Source organism: Pipra filicauda, unplaced genomic scaffold, assembly GCF_003945595.2.
Source record: "Pipra filicauda isolate LSUMZ 115617 unplaced genomic scaffold, ASM394559v2 scaffold376_size704792_pilon, whole genome shotgun sequence".
Taxonomy (NCBI): domain Eukaryota; kingdom Metazoa; phylum Chordata; class Aves; order Passeriformes; family Pipridae; genus Pipra; species Pipra filicauda.
Window position 1 is genome coordinate 217605 of NW_024104505.1, and position 21653 is coordinate 239257.

Below are 21653 nucleotides of genomic sequence, written 5' to 3' on the forward strand. Positions count from 1 at the left end.
TCAAGAGTGATAAATTGTGTAAAGAACGAGAACATCCTTAGGGGACAACAAGTGGGATCCCTGCTGGTTCGTTAATCACTGAGATTTGCCTGATAGGTAAGGCAGGGAATAGCAATGTTTAAGGATGAATCTGTAGCCAGAGAACCCTGTGGTTTTTAAATGATCCTTCTGTCCCCAGCTGCATGATATGCAGGCTTGGCACTACACGTGATTCAGATCAGAGCCAGAGATAACAGAATCCAAAACTACATCTTGTGGCTGAAGAAGCATCTTCTCCAAAGATGCTGAACAAAAGGCATTTTTTGTTCCCTGACCACATGTCCACATCGGGCTGATGAAAGCTCTGTGCTAAAGTAGAAGGATAAAGATTTCATTCCTTGTTTAGTAAGCATATACAATATAGAATCTGAATGTATTACCTAAAAACTGAATATAAAGTAAATCTAGAACCAAAGGCATAGTTTGATGGACCAGGATAGAAATTTTGGATCTAAAACCAGCCTGATTTTACACTAATAAAGAATTTTTTTCTCTGACTGTGAGCAGAAAGATGATACCAATTAATACCAGACTATTTACAACATAGAAATAACTACAATATTGCATATACTGGATTTATTGAACAATAACTGTTTACCCAATTTTGGAATTTCACAGTACTTAAATTATGTGGACTGCTAGCATGCATGCTAGTTCTTAATTTAGTGACATCTTACAATTATTCACAGTAATGGAAAAAAGTAAACTCTGCAAACATTTGGACAATGCCAGAACTCATCTTCTTAACACAGCTGAACCGACAGTAGCTTCTCTAAATGAAACATCATATATTTAAAAATTTTCACTTTATTAACAATAAATTAATCTGTGGCATCACTGATCAACAAAACACTAAAGATACAGTGTGCAGATTGTCTATGTAATGATCAGTAAGGCAACATTACCACTACCTTCTTAAAAACTAGAGAAATGTCAGTGAACTTGTATACATTTATCATTTTCAACCATGTGAACACTAAGAAGAAATGTACTTCCCCGTTTCCCCAATTTTTCTGTTAAGTAAGGCAATAATAAAAAGCACAGCATGACAATAATTTACAACTCTAGGTACTGAGCCCTGACATAATGTGGTGCTCAGAGGAATGTGCAATAAACACCTGAATTTGCACTTCGATTCTTCATTGTGTAAAAGAAAACAAACCGACACAAAGTCACAACTGTTCCTGATTCCATTGTCAGGAAAAACGAATGAAAAGCTTCTGTGAGAACCCAAATTGACAAAGCTGTTCTCTCAGCCCGTGGTACCATTTGGAATATCTTGAGCATCTGCTAAATGTAGTTTTTGGCTGAAGCAAACCATTAAGGAATAACACTTTCAAAGGTATAAACAAGATAACAGTGCTGTATGAAACTGTGCTTACTCTGGGGTATACACCAGTCCCGACAAATTCCATTCCAGTAAGTTCTATGCTAGTTCTCAACCAGTAGACTAATATTCCTCACTGAGACTTGAACATTGCAATACTCCCAGAATTAGTGTGCAGATCAAGGGGGACGGCAAATTATTTTTATTGCTATTATGTGATATTATCACATTCCACTTGTGCTCTTTATGAGGTCTGCCTTAAACAGCCTTCCACGGAATTGCAGGAAATGTTGATACCAGTGCAAGACCTTAAGCCCCAAACCCGAGTCTCAGCTTACTCAATGTGTGTAACAAAGTGTGTAACAATGGAAATAACGAGACTGTGGAATAAACTGAATGCAACGCCCCTCAACTGTCACCTTCGATTATCAACAGCACAGTGTTAAAGACAAGCTAAGACATTCAGTTTTATCTTCTTCTGTGTGGGCTAAGAGCACACATTTGTTCAGTTACCAAAGCTCTGCTGAAGTATCTGACCCTAGAAATAAAAAATTAGGTCAGTTTACTATCCACAGTCAGATCAGGGATAAACAACCACACATATTTCTAAAAAAACTAAAAGATAATAGGATTCATTTCTCGATGGGACAGACACTTCTGAATACTATGGGAGTATTACTGTGGATGTCTGAAAGTCTCAGCAAGGTGCATGTCAAAAGACCGTGGTGCTGATGGGCTTTGCCAGCAATGGGGAACACATTGTCTAAAGTGGTACACGGTAGCTCAGTAATTCACCACATGAAAAAAACAACCTGTAATTACAAGTGTTAAGATCCAGTCAATTATGTACTGGAAGAACCCAAGATCTATGCTGTATTACAGCATGAATTTAAAAGAAAAGGCGTCATTGAAGTGACTTGACTCCAATAAAGACACCAGTTACTGGGGAAACACACCCTAATTTGATTACAGTTAACGATAACTATAATGCAAAATAGACATTTTAGGAAAAGGATACATAGATGAATTCAGTTCTTCTAGCTGCAATATAAATGTAGAAAGTATCAGAAGTAGCACTTCTGTTAGTCAAATAAATGCAACAATTATGCTGGTATGATGAAATAAATATATTAAAACAATGAAGGAAATAACTAATAGTTTGGGCTGAAATGCATGATTTATTAGCAAAGCAAACCTACACTGAATTATGTACAAGGAGCGAAGTTCCAAATTTAAGTTAAAATCTGCTGATCTGAGGAAACCTAAAGAAATTTTTAGTAGTTTTGTTTTTTATGTAAATACACTGGAGAACTGAGAGACTGAAAGTGTAGGATATACAGATGTATATTCCCTGTTATGTGTCATCTTCCCCAGAGGTAGGAGGGTAGACCACATGGAAAATGGTCACAGTCCCCTGGTACCTGGGCTGTCCCTGAACAGGCCTACATGCTCAGGCAGCTTGCAGCTTGCCTGCTCCACTCACCAAAACAAAGCAGCCTGTAACAAGTGCAAACAAGGTCCTGTGTTTCCTCAAAACCAAGATGAGGGCAGGGCTTTCACACTGGTTCATTACAGAACTATGTTCTCCTCAACTGTAAATCACTGCCCACCCAGTAGCAGTGCTTTTCTGAGCTGAATGCTGGGGGCAAAGTTCCACATTTTCTGCCTGCCCAGTACTTACATCTGACAGCAGCCTATCCAGGTTGGAATCACTGGCTAGTTTTCTTTTATCTTCAGGCAGTTCTTCCATCTCCCCGTAGAGCTCCAGGTTGAGGCGAGCAAGTTTCTCCTGCATACTCCGTACATGCTCCATCTGCTCTATGGAACATTCATTTCCTAAAAGGAAGAGCAACAACTTTAGATAAAGAAACCCGAGAGAGCAAATGAAGGTGTGAAGATGCAGCTTTTTATGTCAGAGGAGTTTAAACATCAAATTTACAAGTAAATGTCCTTTCTCAGTGATTTCTCACTGTTTCACTACTGAAGTTTCTGTCATCCTGTTTGATGTTATGTTGTGCTGAACTTAAAATAACTACTAAATGTCCTCATAGGTTTTCTATATTCCTGAATTTTAGTCTGATTTAAAAAAGCCCTGGTTTTTAGCTTTAAATATGATCACAACAGAACTTCTAATTTTGATTAATCTAGGGCTTTCTTTCTTCTAACTGGTACTTTATATAACACAGACTTCTCAGGTTTCCTTGTAAAATCAGTGTGGAATTAACACGACACTCTGACCTAACACTAAACTTGCAAAAGCACATGTGTATCTTTCTACTTAGTGAAAGGGAAAAAAGAAGCAAAAATGTGTGATGGTTTTTCTGAAACCTCCATCAACTGTGAGGCAGTAAGAATAGTAAGAAGCTAAGACAGCAGAATAAGCTGGATAAAATGCAGCTTGCATTGGATTTCATAGAAGTTGTTACCAATAGTCAAAAGTGTTAATATGCAGCAAAACTGGGTGCTAAATACAGTTACTTCTTCCTACACCGTCATAAATAAGTGGCTTTAAACTTGGTATCTTAAATTAAAATAAGCCAAGGTGCTTCCATGCTAGAAGGAACAATGAAATGGCATATGAATAATCTCAAAACAAGAACAACCTTAAAATAGGACTGTAATTTAAAAATGCACTAAGATGTATTAATTATGTTAAACGTAATTTCATATGGCAGTCTAGTGACAAACTAGCCATGCACTTCAAGTCTGTCCATGCAGTGCACTTGTTAGCAAATGTTACTGTTGTACAGCTATAAAAACCAACTATTGTACACACACAATTCATGCACTTACCAAATGCTTGAAGTTTGCCAGAGTGGAAGTCATTCAAGAGACTCAGAAGTCCCCTTTCCATTTCCTGGACATCTGATACATCTGTGAGAAAAGAATGCTGGATTGGTGCTGCCTGGGCCCCTTTTGCTTCACCTCCTGGAGGTTTGGCTTTCTCTTTTATTACACTGGAAAAAAAAATAAACCGAATATTACTTCCTGCTTTCACTTTCAGTGTGAATCTGCAATGTAAGAAAAGTGTACATCCGGGCTTTGAAAATGAAATGGGAAATACATAATACATAATCAGTCTTTTTAAGATAAAAACTGCATCACCACGAGCTTGTCTTAAAAATAAAGGACATCACTCTCCTAACAGTTTGATACTGCAAAATGAAAGATTCCAACAATTTGCTTTCCTACTAATGGTAGGAAGCATCAGTGGACCACATGTATATGATGGCCATCTTAATAATCTAAAGTGGACCATCATTACCCAGCAATGACACATGGGGCAATATCACAGAATTGTTAAGGTTGGAAAAGACCACTAAAATCAGAAACCAACCATAAACCCAGCACTGCCATGCTGACTTCTAAACCATGTCCCCAGGAGCCACATCGACATGTTTTTTGAACATTTCCATGGATGTTGATTCCACCAGTTACCTGGGCAGCCATTATCTACACAAAATCACTCAAAAAGCTTTGGCACACTCTAAGCCTGAGAGAAACCCCTCAAAAATTATACACTTCTGTTGTCGCAAACACCTACAGACTGCAACAAACATCAGATGAGCTAAAAATTCTCTACAGCCTTTCTTGCAAGAAAACATCACAATTCCTGGATCTCAAACACTTTTCTCTAGACATAACATTTATTCAGAGCACCATGTGCCCATAGTCTATATGCTGAAACAATCAGCAGTCCAACAGTGGTATCTGGTTCAACTCAAGAGCAGCACATCTCAATTCAAGTTTAACTTTAGCTAGCTGTGCTTCAATTTCAGACTTAAAAGTTTGCATGACAGAAAGGTCATCCGTTTTTTCCACCTGCTTCTGCTCTTTAATAACATGTATTGCTCCTGGAAAAGTTACTTCATTAGATTCTTGTAGATTAAATGAAAATTAATTAAATACTTCTCCTCTGCTATCACAACAGCAGTTCATCCTCACATTGTTATGTTAATTACCACTCCTGCTGGGAAAGTTCAAGAAATTGTTTAACAATTGCACAAAAATGTCCAGAAATTAAAGCAGAAAGGACATTTTTTTCTCTAGATAATCTTGTGGACTGCAAGAAAATAATTTCTAGTACATGCCAGAATAATGTTGAGACTGTACAGTCAGCTGAAGAAACCACCAACTTATGGCACACTAGTATTTACTAATATTTGCCTCAAAATATTGACACATTTTTGTCCTTCATTTCCTGCCATACTTGTCAGTTCCAACCTTGCAGTCATGTACTGTATTTGCTCCTCACAGCTGTACATCTGGGGCTCTGCTATCTGGTGCCCAGATTTGATCACCCAGCTCTGTCTTTCACGTCCTCTGCTTCAGCTGAATTGTTACCAGTATGAGTCTACAGCATCGTGTTACATTTTATAAAGCTTACAAGAAGAATAGCGAGCACCTTCCTTTTCTGTAAAATAACCATTATATTGCATTCAACACAAATCACTTTGGTAAAAAAAGATATGTCATCAAAAATGTTCACAAGACTGTTACAGACAGTCTAAACGTCCTTTAGCCTGTCTGAGCACTGACAAGTCTCTGGCTCTTACTTTCTCTGAGCTTGCAAGATGCGCCCTGAGCTTACCGTTTCAACTTTGGTTTCTGCACAGCAGGCTGTGGGGCAGGGTTGGAAAAGGCTGTACTCTTACTGACTGGCACTGAGCTTTTCTTGGAGTTAGCAACCTGAGCAGGGTGACTGGTAGACGATTTGGGGCTCCTCCTCTTGATCTTCCTTTCTTCCATTTCTTCCAGTTTACTGCATGTAGACTAATATCTTGTCCTTCACAGGGAAGAGAAGAAAGTAAGAAACATCCATTAAAACTGGCATTTACAATAAAAGCAAGGGGGAGAGCAGCTCATGGAAATACAGCCCTCAAAGATAAGCAGTCACTTGTTCCTGAGAACACGAGAATCCAGTTTTCAGAAGCTGCCCAGGCCTGCAGTAATTAAAATCTTCTGCACCAGCTCCAGCTGACAGGTACCTCCACATGATCTCAAGCTTTGTGTCCCGTGGACTACTGCTGCCGTGGCTGTCAAGCCCACGCCAATCGAAACACCGAGGAGCGATGTGACAAGCACCTCCTCCACAGGGAGCGGCAGTGCCCCGGCCAAACTGCCGGTGCCGGGTTGTCGCTGTTACACTGTTGTTATTGCCGGTGCCGGGCTACCGATGGGCGCTGCCCAGCCCTGCGTGTGCCGTGGGAGGTGCTGTAATCGGGCGCTACATCGCCACCTCCTCGCCGGGGAGGCGCCTGTGACACCCAATCCCCCGCAGAGGCGGCTGTGGGCACAGCCGTGACCCCCGGGCGCCACCGCGGAGCCGCCGCCGCCACCTCCCGGGGAGACGACACCCCTGCCCGCTAGGGTTTTATTACCGCATTTTATTACCGCGGAGCCTCGGGACGCCGGCCGTGGCGCCGGGAACAGGAGGAAGAGGACAGACACCCCCACGGCCACGCCCCCGCCGCCGCTGCCCGGAGGCCCCGCCCCCCAGCCGGCCCCGCCCCTACCTGAAGGAAGACCCCGCCCCCAGAGGCGCGGGCGAACCCCCACGGAAGCGGAGCCCGGCCGGGCCCGGCGCGCGGGTCACGTGACTGCTGGTCGAGGTGCATTGTGGGGGCCCCGCCCCCGGCGGGCGGGGCACGGGAACTACAGCTCCTAGAACCGCCCGCGGCGCCTCACGGCCCTCACAGCCCGGGGTGTCTCCCGAAATGTCCGATTTAAAACACAAAGGGAAAACCCCCGCACTGCCACCTTCTGGTCCTTTTCCCAGCTGACACCGTGCTCTCCTGCCTTTGCTTGCGCGATCTCCTGCCTGTAGTTACCGGCCACGACCCGCTCGGTACTGAAAAGGTGTCAGCTGCTTTTGCTTTTCAAGACCATTAATTACCCTGAGCACTGAGTGCCTCAAACGAGTGTCTTACACTGTACGGAAAATCACAGAATGACAGAATTGTTGGTGTTGAAAGGTACCTCTGGAGATCATCCAGTCCAACCCCCCTGCCAAGGCAGGGTCGCCTAGAGCAGGTGACACAGGAACACGTCCAGGTGGCTTTTGAATGTCTCCGGAGAGGGAGAATTTCACGACCTCCCCGGGCAACTTGTTCCAGTGCTCTGCCACCCTCAATGTAAGGAAGTTCTTCCCCATGTTGAGGTGGAACTTCATGCATTTGACTTTATGGAGCCCTAATCAGGGAGTTGACTCATTCGTAGCCTTCCTTACCTGTGTTTCTTAGCACAAGTTTAAAGCCAATTGAACTGTGCTTATACAGGCAGCAACAGAGCCCTCCAGCAAATTATCCTCAGACAGTGTGAGGCGTCTGAATCTTCAGATAGGGTCAGCAATAGGAATTCTCTCTGAGAGGACATGCTGGAAGAGCTCAGTCCTTAAATGGAGCTATATGGGCTAGAACTTGCCACCGCCTGCCGCAAGAGAGGAGCCCTGAAGAAAAGATACAAGGACTCCCTGAAACAACATCTCAGCCTTGGCCATATTGATCACCATAACTGGTCTACTCTGGCCTCAAATCGGGAGGCCTGGAGACACACCATCTATAACGCTGCTGTTTCCTTTGAGAACACACACAGGATCACTCTCGAGGAGAAAAGGCAACGCAGAAAGAATCGTGTCTTGCAGAATATACCACCTAAGGAGTCTTTCTGCTGTTCTTTTGCAATTGGACATGTCTATCTCGTATTGGCCTCATTAGCCACCAGCGTGCTTGTAACAAATGTGGATAGAGCCTTTCCCAAATCTTCATTCGTGAAGCCTAGCCATGATATGATGGGCTAGAAATGCTACCGGTGGAACAGCAAGTTCAAGATGATGAGGGGACACGGTCTTTAGCTGCACCAGGGGAGGTTTAGGTTGGTCATTAGGAAGAATTTCTTCACCGAAAGCATGATTAGATATTGGAACGGGCTGCCCAGGGAGGTGATGGAGTCACTGACCCTGGATGTGGCCCTCAGTGCCATGGTCTAGTTGACAAGGCGGTGTGTTGAGTCACAGGTTGGACTCGATGATCTCAGAGGTCTTTCCCAACCTAATTGATTCTGTGACTCCGTAGCTCCGGGAGGTGAAAGCTGGGAGCGGTCGGCAGAGGGACCGTCCCCCCGCGGCACTGGGGGCCGTGCCGGTGTCCCCGCAGTGCCCCTGGCGGGGGTGCGGGGAGGGACGGGCACCTCGGCAGTGCCGGTCCCCGCCCGCAGGGGGCAGCGCACCCCGCGCTCCGGAGCTCGCCGCGGCCGCTCCTTTCCCAGCTCCCGAGCTCTCCTTGCGGAAGCACCCGAGGTAAGGCACAGGTCTGATGGACCTGCCTTCATCCTCGCGACAGATGTGCCCAGGACGGCTATCGATCTTAGTTAAACGGGGGCCCTGCTGCCACGTGTAGTTGGATGCAGCTCTCTGTGTCACTTCCGACCTGGATTCCAGTCCTGAGTCGTTGGCTTGCAGGAACCTTATTTTCAAGGCAGGCAATATTATTAGCAGGGCGTGCCTACCTAGCCTTAGTGATTAACGAGTTCAGCCCCACCAAGTCTATTTCCTGCTGCTGTCGCTATTGCATTTCTGGTCATCACTTGTCTCCTCAGTGCTCCTTATCATTGATGGCTTTGTGGACTCGAATGCTTGGCACATGTTTCCTAGCTGTGGCTGGTAGCCTAAGCTGGTTTTCCCCATGTGACAGTAGTTTGCTGCCTAGAGAGATGAATTTATCAAGTATCTCTACAACTTGTCTACTTGAATTTCTTCCACCTACAATGAGATCTTAGTTTTCACTTGAGAAGTGTATTGTTCATAACTGTATGTTTTCTGATGAAGACTCCTAGACATTATTCACACACCAGCTGCAAAGGGGGTGTAATCTGCATTACCCACAGTGAAAACATCAACCAATGGTTGCAAACTAGTGTTTGCAAGCATATGTCTCAATATGAAGCTATCTCATGGCTTAACAGATGTGCAGCTAGGATGCATGCCTATCTCTGTCTAGACCTTAGATGATACCAAGAGAATGATTCTCCAGTTGTACCCTGATCCTGAACCTTCTCATGGATCTTGAATTAGACCTAAGGGGCTATTAGATGGCAGTGCCTCATCAAGACTTGCATAGCATGTTGCAACTGTGAGACTCAATGGCCACTTTGAGTCCAAGAATGGGAGCTGTCAAAGGGAGATTGCATTTGAAATGACTCTCAGGTGAAGGACAGGGACTGCATGTTCACTGAAGGTCACTCTGCAGTGAAAGTAATTCTATGCAACAGGACACAGTTTGGGTCTGAGGAGCTGGATCAGTTCCAATGCATTAAGATCAGTGTTGTTGAAAGATATCTGTGATAGACCAGTGGTATACTGACAGATCACCTGTGGGAATAAACAGCCTAAGGGTGTCTGCATGTAAGTAACTGAGAAGAAAGAAATTAATCTCTAATCTATAACACTGGAGATGCATTAAACAATAAGGGCAGGTAGAAAAGCCAAAACAGTTGATTCTTTAATACAAATGGCTTCTGATATCTGGTTTGGCATGCATTACAGGGAAACAAGAGCCAGCAAAATTCACACAGACTGTAAGCCAGACACAAATTCCCAGCCACAGGCCTGCCCAAGGAGAATCCTCATTTACACACATACATATATGTGTATACATATATATATGGAAGACTGCAACAAGAGGAAAAAGCAAGACTTACAGACAGAATCGTGTAGATATTTGGGAGATTTGTATGAGATAAATGGTGTTTCTGCAGAGTAACTTTGGAAATGTTTGTGTTCGTTCAGCTCCATTTCTCACATGCTATATGAGCAAGCAAATGTACACACCTTGCCATTGATATATAGAAGTGGGGTTTGTTTTTCCCCCTGTGATCAAAGGTGTTCTGTGGATGCAGAATAAAGCAAAGAGGTTTGACAGTTTGGATGGAAGGTGACTGGGTGTCCTTTGTTTCTAGCAAAGTGTTTGAAATACATCTGATGGTCTGCTTTTAAATTAAGGGGAAATCTTTCCATCACTAAGCAATTTTAAAATAAAATTACTTTTATATTCAGAAAGCAGTTGGATTCCACAGTTAACCCTGCTTCAGTCTAGTCTCTCAGTAGGAGGGATCAAGTACCCCAGAAAGACATGCAATTAATTTTAGCATGCAGGTAATGCTTTGCTCCAAGTGTATTTCTTATCACTGTAGACTATATCACATTAGAATTATTATTAAGGTGTCTCTGCTACTTGTATATCTGATTTAGCAGAGCCTACAAGGGCAGATAATTGGGAAAGCATCAGACTTTATGTTTTAGTAGTGAAAGTAATTTTATAGTGAAAAATTAATTTCTTATAAAAGATAATAATAAGTATTAAATAATCACAAGTCACATGGTCTTTATTTGATATTACAAATCCTATTGCAGATAACACTGTTGCCTTGAATCAAATAAGGATATCATACATTCACCAGGAGGGAGAAAAAAATGTTGTTTGGATTATCTCCATTTATCTGAGCTTTTGTATAATTTTATATTGTGGTAATGATTCACAGTCCGGAAAAAGCTTTCTTCTTCCTTTATAAGGCTTTTTTTCTGACAACTCTACCAAGCATTACAGTAGCATTTGTATATACTTGTTGACTGAGGTGCTCCAAGGGTAACAGTGTTATAATAGCAACAATGTTATTGTTAAAGCAGCAAATTAAAAAGTTAGTTGAATCTGATTTTATTTGCATGTATATCTCCTTACAAACTAGAGGCCCACCCTTGAAAGTGCTTTGAAGAAGAACTTCGAAGAAGTTAAGTCTGTACCTTGCATTGAGATATGCATGCAAAATAAAATCAGATTCTTCTTTCTGAAAACGCTATTCAGTTGACATGAGATGGCAAGCTGGTTATAAAAGCTTCCAAGGCAGTGATGAAAGCATTGGGTTCTTTAGCTTCTATAATTAATCTTGGATATATTTCACAGGGTGGCACCTTGTACTCATGGAAGCATGACATTGCTGTAGCATCACCTTCCAGAAAAGAGCACAGTCTGGGACATACCTGTTCACAGGAGGTAAAGTACTTACTGCTGGTTTGCAAGGAGCAGCATAACAAGGTGTGTATGTATCTATCAGCCACCTAAATGTGCAGAACAATGCAGCAGAGTAGAAATTATCCATATAATTAATTAACACTGGATTAATGTGGATGTAGAATTGCGTGGGTTAGGCACATGTGTATTCTGCTTTACAGAATGTTGACAGGTATATTCTCAAGAAATGTCACTGAAAACATGTCAACATGTTACATTCTCTCTCTCTCTCTCTCTCCCCTCTACCACTGGGCTAAGTGAGGTAATATAAGCGTATATAAATATTTAGACTTCTGTATTATTGCTGAACACTCTCCACATCTCTAGCATGAATAGTCCATTGAAGTCAGTGCTATTACACATGAGAGCAAGCAGTTTAAAACCTCCACCAGTATTATGTGCTTATAAAGTGTTCTTACTGCAAAAAATCAATTTTTCAGAGTCTGTCATGGATTTAAAACTAAGATTATTGATAAGTGCCCTGGTGGTTCCCTAGTGTATAATGTGTTCTCCTTTAGAATTATTTCAAAAGTGTTTCCATAGCTTTAGATGCTGGTATGTTGTAAAAAGAGTAGGGTTTTCTGAAGGATGATAACTAATTTCCATCTCGCTTGATTGTCTTGTTTGGACAGTGCTTTTTCATATGTTAAAATATATTATAATCAAATGATTCCATCTATCACACCATTTCATTATTTTTATCATAATAACCTTTCTCACGGGACTCAAATAACCCATTAATAGACTTGAGAAAAGGCTGGGATAATATGATACTACTCCTGTGTTCCTGTTCAATAGTAGACAATGATGAATTTCATATGAGGTTTTAAAATAAATCAAAATAAATGTTAGGTGGATTCTTCATCCTTGGGCAGCCTGTTGAATTATTTTTGCAGGTACTCATCAGGCTACTCACTGTAAATGTAATGATGTTTACAATCACTCTAAGATCGGCGACATGGTGTTTACAGAATTCCATGAAAGTCAGCAAAACTGCGAACCAAAATGGAAAATAAATTCTAAAACCAAGACCAGATCAGAAGAGATATGACACATGCACAGCTGGGGATGTATTAGTGCAGAGTATGTTTTCTGATGTATATTATGGAAATAATGTGTGGAAAGGATTGTTGGATTTTATTTAACCTAAAATTTTTAACACCTGTTCCTGGCAGGCACCTGCTCTTTTCCCCTTTTAAATATTGAACAGTTTATGATAAATTTAGTACAAGATAGAACATGCAGCTCATAGCACAGAGAACCACAAAGCATCTTTTGTTTTCTGTAGCTTGTTTTTTAAACTGTTCAGTAATTTATCACAAGAGGAGAAAGACCTTGCAGGAAAAAACAAAACAAAACAAAAAACCAAACAGTCTTAAGATCACAATTGAAATAAAATACTTGCTCAATTGTTTTAATAATTTGGCTAAGGGCCTACAAAAATGGTTTTATTTTCTTTGCCAGTGTTTACACTTTATGTCAGTAGGAGGAACTACTAATCACATTCTCTCTGTGAAGTGCCACTGAACAGTATTACTAGTACAGAGTAACACAGGCATGCTAGGGAAGGTCCAGTAAATAAAGTTTAACTTTAAATTTCAGCTTCACCTGTAGTGTGTACAGCACACACCTCTGAAAGTCATGGCCAAGAATCTCAGTGGTGTGAAACTCTGTACGAATTCAGGGAGCAAATAAATGCAATTCCTACCACACAGACCATGCAACAAATGAATACAAGACAGAAGAGGAAAAAGAAAAAGGAAGCAATTAGATAGTCTGTGCTACATGATCCACCATAATTTTTGTCAAAGGTTCTGCTGGCATCATGGGCAAGGATGAACTCATAGCTTACAGGAAAGAATTTGTAGGTGAACTTTTTTGATGGATAATTTGGCTTAAAAGAAAAGCAGGCAAACTTACAATTTTCGTGTTAAGCCACACAATATGCTCAAATATGCTTTTTTTTTTGTTTTGTAATGGTAAACTCCATATGCAAAATTACAGGTCTTATTTGGAAACTTTAATTCAACTCAAGAAGATCCAGTAATTTTTCTAAGTGAGACGATCTGTGAAGATCATGCCTGCAAAGAACTGTGAAGGCAAGCAGCTAGGCTCTCTTTACTGAATGTGCTAAGAGCATGAAATATATCTCTTATATTTACAGTTATAGAAATAAAGTTATATTCTAGAAATATAACTTAGATTGTTATCATAGCAATAAAGTAGGTCTGTGAGTTATTTGCAGTCTGCAATTTTTCCTGGTCAGATTTGTAGTTGGCCTCAAGTAATTTCTTTGTGTTGCTTGGGAAATTGAATTCCCTTCCCCCTCTGTAGCTTGGTGGCTGAGTACAAATACAACTGCTTCGATGTTTTAAGAGCATCGAGTGACTGGTTTTTTCCAGGCTAGAAGACATATTGCTGAGAAGTTCCACTGACTAAATGTCTGTTCTCTCAAACAGACATTGGAAAGCATGTTTGTAATTTCATACTCTGTTTTGTTAGATATATACAAATGCGGAACTAAAACAAAACAAAAATCCATTCCCTAAAGAGAATAAGTGTACACAATCTGTACAGAAAACTGTTTCCAAGCAATACAGACACTAAATGGTATTCTTAAGATTTCTTTTTAATATCATTTTACTCCAATAACTCTAATTAGCAAAGGCAAAAATAAATACCTGAAGCATTTTTCTTTGCATTGGAAATATGAAAGAGAAACAGCAGCAAGAGGTCTCATCTCCAAAAAGGATACCTGTGACGGTGGGCACTGTATTGCTGTGGAATAAAGACAGCCTCCAGAAAAAATTGTTTAAGGCTTAAATACATGATGGAATACAGTGGGCATGTAAGCAGCACTGTTTCACTGAAGGCAATTGTATATAGACTAATAGTTAATTATAGTACAGTAGATATTAATGAGAAGGATTCTATTTTAAGCTTTCTTTAAATTAATTATAATAGAATCATGGGTTTAAATAAGACTTCCTTTTAAAGGTATATTTTAAAAAAAACAACTATATGGAAAGCATTGTAAAAAGTTATAGACTTCAGTGGAAAACAACTGACTATATGCATTACATGTTTTGGTTGTGGATCACGAGGATTGTGTTAGTAGTCAAAACTGCAGTTATAACTATCATTAAATGCAAAGCACAGAAAAACTGACCCAGCAAAGAACCAAAGCAGCATCGTTGACACTGGTTTTTTGGGTTTGTTTGGGTTTTATTTCTTTTTTCTGTGTATGTACAACCAGGGACTAAATTTGCAAACTTTTGGGAGGAGATAAAAATGGAGACTCCTGGAAGGAGGCTCAAATACAGTCAACTTTTGGTTTTTTTCCTTCTAGAGAAGCTATTCCTGAAAGGAAATAGGCTGAAAGTCTTTACACTTTCTTTCACCCCATTTTTAAGCAAAACTAAACAGAACTTTTTTAGCTGGATTTCACTGTATTTAAAAGTTGATTCCTATGCTATTAAACAAGGAATTAATATGTTTTTTCTTGAACTAACTGAAAAATGATTTTGCTAGAAATGCTTAAAATTGGGCATGTTCATAGTCCTCTAAGGAACGTGTACTCTGCCAAGTCTGAAAACACTTGGAACAGAAAAAAGGTCTGAGTATATCTTGCATACAGTGCTACATTTTTTTTACTGATTTATGAACAAGACACCAATGCTTAGCTTGTACAGTTTGTCTGATTCATGCAGTGAAATAAACACAGCTGCATTTATTACAGCGATTGTATAATCACATATTTGGTACCCACAAACTTCTGGGAATATTCAGAGAGCAGTATGTGCTAAAAATCCTAATTTCCTTTACTTTCTCTAATATCAGTCTCATTTTATATTTAATATAAGGTTTTTGCTTATGTAAGTTAGACATTTTAGTAGTAATGATTCTGCAACAACAGTAATTCAGATAATTTGCACCAGCTGTAAAGAGTGAAATTGTCATTGCACAGGTCATAGAAAATACAAAGATGCCAATTGTCACAGGTATTGCTTTGAGCTTCCTAATTTGGAGCTGTATAGATCCTCAACTGTTACTCCATATAGTGTAGACTTTACTACTCAATGTAATTTCTAGATAGCCATAATACTGTCAGCCTTTCAAATCATTATTTTGGAATTTGAAAATATTTTCCCATACTTTTTTTATTACCAATATGCCAGGTTTTGAGACTGACTGTGTATATAAACAAAACCACTGAGTTTTGCAGCATCAACACACTGGATCTCATCACAACCAAGGTAGACGAAATTATGCAAAGGAAAACAAACAAGGTAGCCAGAGACCTTTAATGATCTACCACAGTTGCAAATTCTCCCCAGATGAATATTTTTAAAAGTCACCTTAAAGCCAAAAGCATTTTTTTCTGGCATCCTATAAATATCCAGAACATGGATAGTATACTATATATATTTAGAAAATATTTTGTCATTTTTTAAATCTGAAAATGGAGGGGTGAGTTTAGGCAGTGGTGGAATATGTTGCAGATTGCTGCACACACACCCACTATAATTTCATTAGTGACTGGTTCAGCCGTGGTAGAGATTCCAGTGACAAGCCATGCTCACTGACAAGGAAGAGAATGGGGAAATCTGTGCTGGTTGATAGATGGTTTATCATGCCCTGCGTTTTTTCAGTGACCAAACCCTGTCTTTTATTTATGAGGCAGGAGCTGCTGCAATGTGTCAAAACTCATTTGTGACTGACTGGCATACCATCTGTATTCATCAACTGAAACGTAACACAGTGGCATCTTTTTAAAAAAGTGTTATATATATATATAGTTTAAACAAAAATTTTGCTGTAGCTGTAGTGACTGGTGGTGGGAAGATAATACCTAAGGAGAAATTCAATTCTGCTTTAGTGATCAGCATAGTCTGTGTGTTTGGAATGCAATTAAGAGGCTTCTGTCTGTTTGATGTATTGTTTGCTCTGAGTCCCAAGGCATTCATTTGAGAAGATAATCAGCCTTGTTAAAAGAATACAATTTCAAGTCTTGTTTGATGAAATTATTTTTCAAACTGTTTTAGGGTTTTTGTTCTGATATTTAGTTAATTAATCAAAATGTAAACTGTGTAATTGCTTCAAAGGAGACTGCATATAACACAATTAGAGAAGACATAAATGTGTCTTAGATAAATAAAAATTTTATAAATAATTTACACAAGATTTCAACATGATCTGTTGTCATTAAAGCTAGGGATAGCAACAAAAGACTTGGGTCAGTATTTATGAAATCTCCGTATGTTTAGTCTGATTTTCAGCCGGTAATTCCTGCAGCCTTTACTTTTCCAGATGAAAGTTTTCTTGTACAAATTAAGGCCGCCCATACTCCTGTCCTACAATAACTTGCTGTATTCATACCTGTATGCATACTCAGTAATAATGAACAGTTATATGTGACTTAGATTAGATTTATATTAGATATAAGGAGGAATTTTTTCACCATAAGGGTGCTGAGGCACTGGAACAGGTTGCCCAGAGAAGCTGTGGATGCCCCGTCCCTGGAGGTGGTGAAGGTTGGAGTGCATGGGGCTTTGAGCAACCTGGTCTAGCGGAAAGTGTTTATGTTCACAGCAATAGGGGTGGACGAGATGGTCTTTAAAGGTCCCTTTTTGACCAAACCATTCTATGGTTCTGTGATTCCATGATATTTTGCTGGCTGAAGTCCTTGTGAAGCAGAAACCTAAACACTTTATCATTTAAAAAAATCGAATATATCAGAAGTTTTTCTGCCACGGAGGAAGTGGAAGTGCAGAATGTACTTTGTTAAAAGACACAGAAATGCTTCAACCAAATGAAGAAAATTAGTATGGCAACTCCAGGAATATTATTATTGATCCATTGATATAATATTTCAGCAACTTGGTTTCTCTTTGGGGAGATGCAGCTTGGGGTTGTTTCCATTTTCCAAGAACTGGAGTCCTAAAGGCATATTGGACTCCATCTCTGAGTCCAAGACCTCCATAATGATTGGCAGTCTTCTTTTTGCACTTTACCCAGTTAAACACAAGGACCAAAAACCTCTGATGATAACTTTGAGCTCTTAGGGGGCTGTTACACTATGGTTGTATTTCACAGGCTCTATAAGCTCTTTCATGTTTTTATATTCAGAGCCTAGATTTCCCCGCCCTGTTCTGCTTCCCTGGGAATGATCCAACATACTGCTGTGCCTTGAAGTGCAGAGAGTACATTTTCCTGCCATTTTTTTACAGCACATCAGCTGCCTCTTCATGCAGCAGAGTTGTGGCAGTTCTACACTGATGATTTCAGATGCTTGCAGAACAAGCTACAGACCATGCATTTGTGAGCAGGAATGGAAGGAAGGAAGCAGGGGTGGGAGAGCTCCTCTTTTAGAGGCAAAGAGCTGTTACACCTGATTGGTGTGTTGTTGAATCATATCCTTAGGCCATCACAACTACCATTTCCTCCATGGTGTCATTCCTGCTGCAGTTAGCTTTGATTGTCCCATTGCACCACTGCTAGCATGGCTTTTATCCAAAGACAACTATGCATAGATAGAAAAAAGGAGAAAGAGTTTGAGAGATTTTAAGCTGGTAGAACACAGTGTGCTGATGCTAGCACTTGTGTAGATATGCAGAGCTCTGCAGCTCGGAAAAGCTCAGGGGCCAGCTAGCAGAACAACCCAAAGTCTAAACCACAAGCTGGACAGACTTGAAGAATAAGTTTCAGCTTAATGTTAGGATGGAGGACAGAGAGCAGGGTCAGAAAAATCACTGGGACTGGAGCAACAAACCACTAACATTTAAGACAGAGCTCAAGAAAACACTAAACTTGTTTACTATGAAAGTGTGGATACATCTGCTAAGTTCTTTGAATAATAGGGATGAAGGTGTTGGAGTTACACTGCTGCCTTTGTTTAATGGTGATGATAATGTGGTGAAGAAAATCAGCAAAAATATTACAGAACAAAATAGAAAAAGGAGCTCAGCTCCAGGCTTCAAGAAGGTGCCTGACCCAGGGATATGTCAGACAAGGAGAGCTTAGGGTTGACAAAAGTTTCAAATAATTAATGTCCAGGGAAATAGGATCCTGTAAGTAACCTGTGTCAGAGAGAAGCCTGTCATCATCAGAGAAGTTCCACTATTAGTTTTAAAAGAATATCCATAAGATTCCATTTCTGGACAAGGAAGGAGTCTTTTGGGCCATGCTAGGTATGGATTCCACTACACAAAAATACCAGTTCCTGGTATCAGTAAGCTGGAAGAAAAGTGAGGATTGAAAGTTCTGCTGCATAGTCAGGCAAAGGTGATCTGTGGCCTAATATAGTATCATAGTAATTTAAGGAAACCTAGCAAGACAGCTATAATTTTTTTAATGGTAACTAATTTTATCATTTGGTAATATTTCTATAATGTACAAAAAGTATGCAGTCATGAGGTACAGAAATAGGCAAAATTCTGGTACCATTGAACTTTCTCAGGAGTCATATCTACTCCCATTTTCTGCCTACCTGTTCTGGTTTAAAGGTAAACCGGCAGGAGAAATGAACCCAACTCCAAAGAGATTATAAATCAGAGTTACAATTTAATAAAAATAATACCATAAATACAATTATATGGACAAACAATTGGTTTAACCCACAAAACCCAGATGTATAACTCAGCTCCCTGGGGCATGAACAGAGTGGTGTTCATTGGCCCCTGCTCCATGCCTAGCCTGTGGTCCCCCTCAGTCCAGAGTAAAAGGAGAGGGGAAAACCTGTTGGTGAGAGTGCTGTCACAGTCTGGTCAAGGGTGGTGATCGCAGTCTGGCTGAGGTTCTAGTCCTCCTCTGGATCCAATGAATGGTACCAGAAGTCTCAAGACCCCAAGATTATACACCCTCAGGTTCAGGCAGGAATGCCCAGTACCTCCCCCAGGGCGGGGAGTTCCACAATGGGTGATTGTGAGTCCTGGGTGTGAGGACAGGAGGCTCACAGGCCTCTTACCAACCAGTTTATAGCCTGCAGGGCCAGGTGTACTCTGGGCAGCTGCTGTAAATGGTCTATTGTTAACAGTCTCTGGGAAATGGCATGGAGGGTGTAGAATACACAGTTTGGGTTACACCCACACAGCGATGAACTGGTCCCAACTGTTCTAACTAGGACACTACCTTATGCAGGTTTCTTTGAGAAAGGTTTTCTATTGAAGACAGAAATGAAACGCGTGATGATTAGAAGAGCCCAGTGGCCCAACAAAACTGGGAGCATTCACATACTTTTGGTTAACCAAGAAAGAATAAAATGTCAGAAAACATACTTTTCTTGCAGAATTGCCTCTATTTTAAGCTTACACCAAACTTCTACAGCTCAACAGCCTAAGTAAGTCAAGAATACATAAGCTGACTACGTGCCCAGGACACTGAGCTTGCTTTCTCAATTACAAACCAGAGTTCAATAGAGCTGCTATGAGTGTGACCAAGAAATGTCCTCCTCCATCCCTTCAAGTTGTACTGTTATTATTTCTGTGTATACACTTGGTTGGGTTTTCCTAGCCTACACAGGCAAATAGCAAGCTTGAATCTGTGGGCTAAAATACAATGGATGAGCTTGGTGCCTCCAGCTGAGGAAGAGCTGTCTGATGTTTCATGGTTGGCCATGTGGCTCTTGTACTACTGCTTGCTATTTGCTTCTGAGAGCCCAAAGGGATTGCAGAAGCAAGCCGAGGGAATAGCAGTGTTCATTCTGCAGTAGGTGATGAGTAAGTCCCACAAGACTTGTCTTCTGTTTCTTGAAATAGAACATGAAAGTTATTAGGTCTTTCATTTGGTAATTTACCTTGAGGCTTTAAATGCTGAAGGATGAAAGCTACAATCCAGACATAATGAACTTTCCAGTCAACTTGGACTTTCATTAAAAATTAAATCAATATTGACTTGTAATATTTAGTAAAGTCTCTGCTGTCCTTTTGTCTACCTTTCTCCTTTTCATCTCAGTTTTCTAGGCTCTGTTCCTCTTCTGAGAGGATCTCCCACTCCTGACTGAGGGTATTTGGAGGTGTGAGACCCAGAACGCTGTGTCAAAGGTCTGCCAGGCTTAGCTGCACAAGTGGAAGTGACTGCTGCACACTGAGCTCACAGACCTCCTTCTCCAGTGGAGGCAGCTAAATGGGAAGAAGCCCCTCACTCCCACACCACGATTGACAAAAATGGTGTTGTGTGAATGTGCAGGGCTGTGAGCTGCAGGGATGGCTCACTTGAGGGCAGTGGCTTGCTGGAGAGCGGGGAGCAGCACTGGGGCTGTCACCCACTCTGGGCAGTGGTGCCCACCTTGCCTCAGAATCCCCCTGGGCCTGTGGGAGTATTAAAAAGAGTCAGGAGCATCCTTGCAGTCTGCCAGAAAAGGAAACATTTTCCAGCCATAACCACTCAGCTACCTGAGGGGGATGGGTGTCCCTAAGAAAGTCTGTATTTCTGCTGACCTTAGAAATTTTAAATGCTTCCTTTCCAACATGATGAATACTTTAAATCTCCAACTGTGTAAGTATTTAAGCTTCATTTCCTTTCCTATGTCCCTTCTTTTAGCACGGGAAGAAACAAGTTTGAGACCACTCTTTACTGGTTTCAGTCAATCGATATTTACATTTTCTTTAACACCTGTTTTTTTCTGAGTGTTCCATACAGTAACAGCCTATCCCAGAAAAACAGACCACATAAACTAATGAGGAAAAAAGTATTGTTCTGGAATAAGCATACAGACTTTGAATGTTTCAGGAGCATCTATGCATTTAAAATTCAGATTTATTTCTTAACTTCGTTTAACTGGCAGTCCTAAAAAGACCTTATTTTTTATGATACATTATTCCCACCAGAAATATTCAAGCTGTCACAGTAGTTTATTTTACAGTTTGCAAACATATAAACCAGTGAAATAGGTAAAGTAGGTTTCACTAGCAGTGAAATTCCACACACAGTAGCTGAGGCTCTTTACTGAACTTAGGTGCTGTCTAAAGCTTTGGTTTCTTGTTATTATTCTCTCTATGCTCAAATCTGTTTTAAGTATTTTTTTCCCACTTACAGATAAGAAAATGCAAAAATATTTGCAATATCAGGATTTGATCTGAATTTTCAGAAAAGATTTTAAACTGGCAAATGTACCTTTTTGAAAATATCTATTGCTAAACTTAAAAATTAGTAATTTCCAATCAAACAAACATGCTCACAGTCTTATGATATCTGCCCTGGCAGATGTGTTGCTGTGGGTTCTT

General features: G+C 40.6%; 1 protein-coding gene and 1 long non-coding RNA gene across 7 annotated transcripts; one reads left to right on the top strand and one right to left on the bottom strand.

The window, feature by feature from the left end:
* Positions 1–600: 600 nt before the first annotated feature.
* On the bottom strand, positions 601–6965 carry CCDC28A (coiled-coil domain containing 28A). Of its 6 annotated transcripts, XM_027721167.2 has the most exons (5): positions 5958–6663; positions 4160–4323; positions 3048–3202; positions 2385–2407; positions 601–1346 (listed from the first exon to the last, which is right to left on the bottom strand). In XM_027721167.2, the coding sequence occupies exons 1-5, from the start codon at positions 6113–6115 to the stop codon at positions 1292–1294; spliced, it is 555 nt and encodes a 184-aa protein (XP_027576968.1). In that variant the 5' UTR covers positions 6116–6663; the 3' UTR covers positions 601–1291. The 6 variants fall into 6 exon arrangements, with proteins under 6 accessions (XP_027576968.1, XP_039240717.1, XP_027576950.1 ...); XM_039384783.1 differs by lacking the exon at positions 601–1346 and having other exon boundaries at positions 2386–2445; positions 5958–6670; XM_027721149.2 differs by lacking the exons at positions 601–1346; positions 2385–2407 and adding an exon at positions 6883–6965 and having other exon boundaries at positions 2520–3202; positions 5958–6152.
* Positions 6966–9254: 2289 nt separating this feature from the next.
* On the top strand, positions 9255–13627 carry LOC113987983. The gene is made up of 3 exons (XR_003540737.2): positions 9255–9767; positions 11323–11454; positions 13435–13627. It is a non-coding gene; the product is annotated as an uncharacterized LOC113987983 (long non-coding RNA).
* The last annotated feature ends 8026 nt before the right edge of the window (positions 13628–21653 follow it).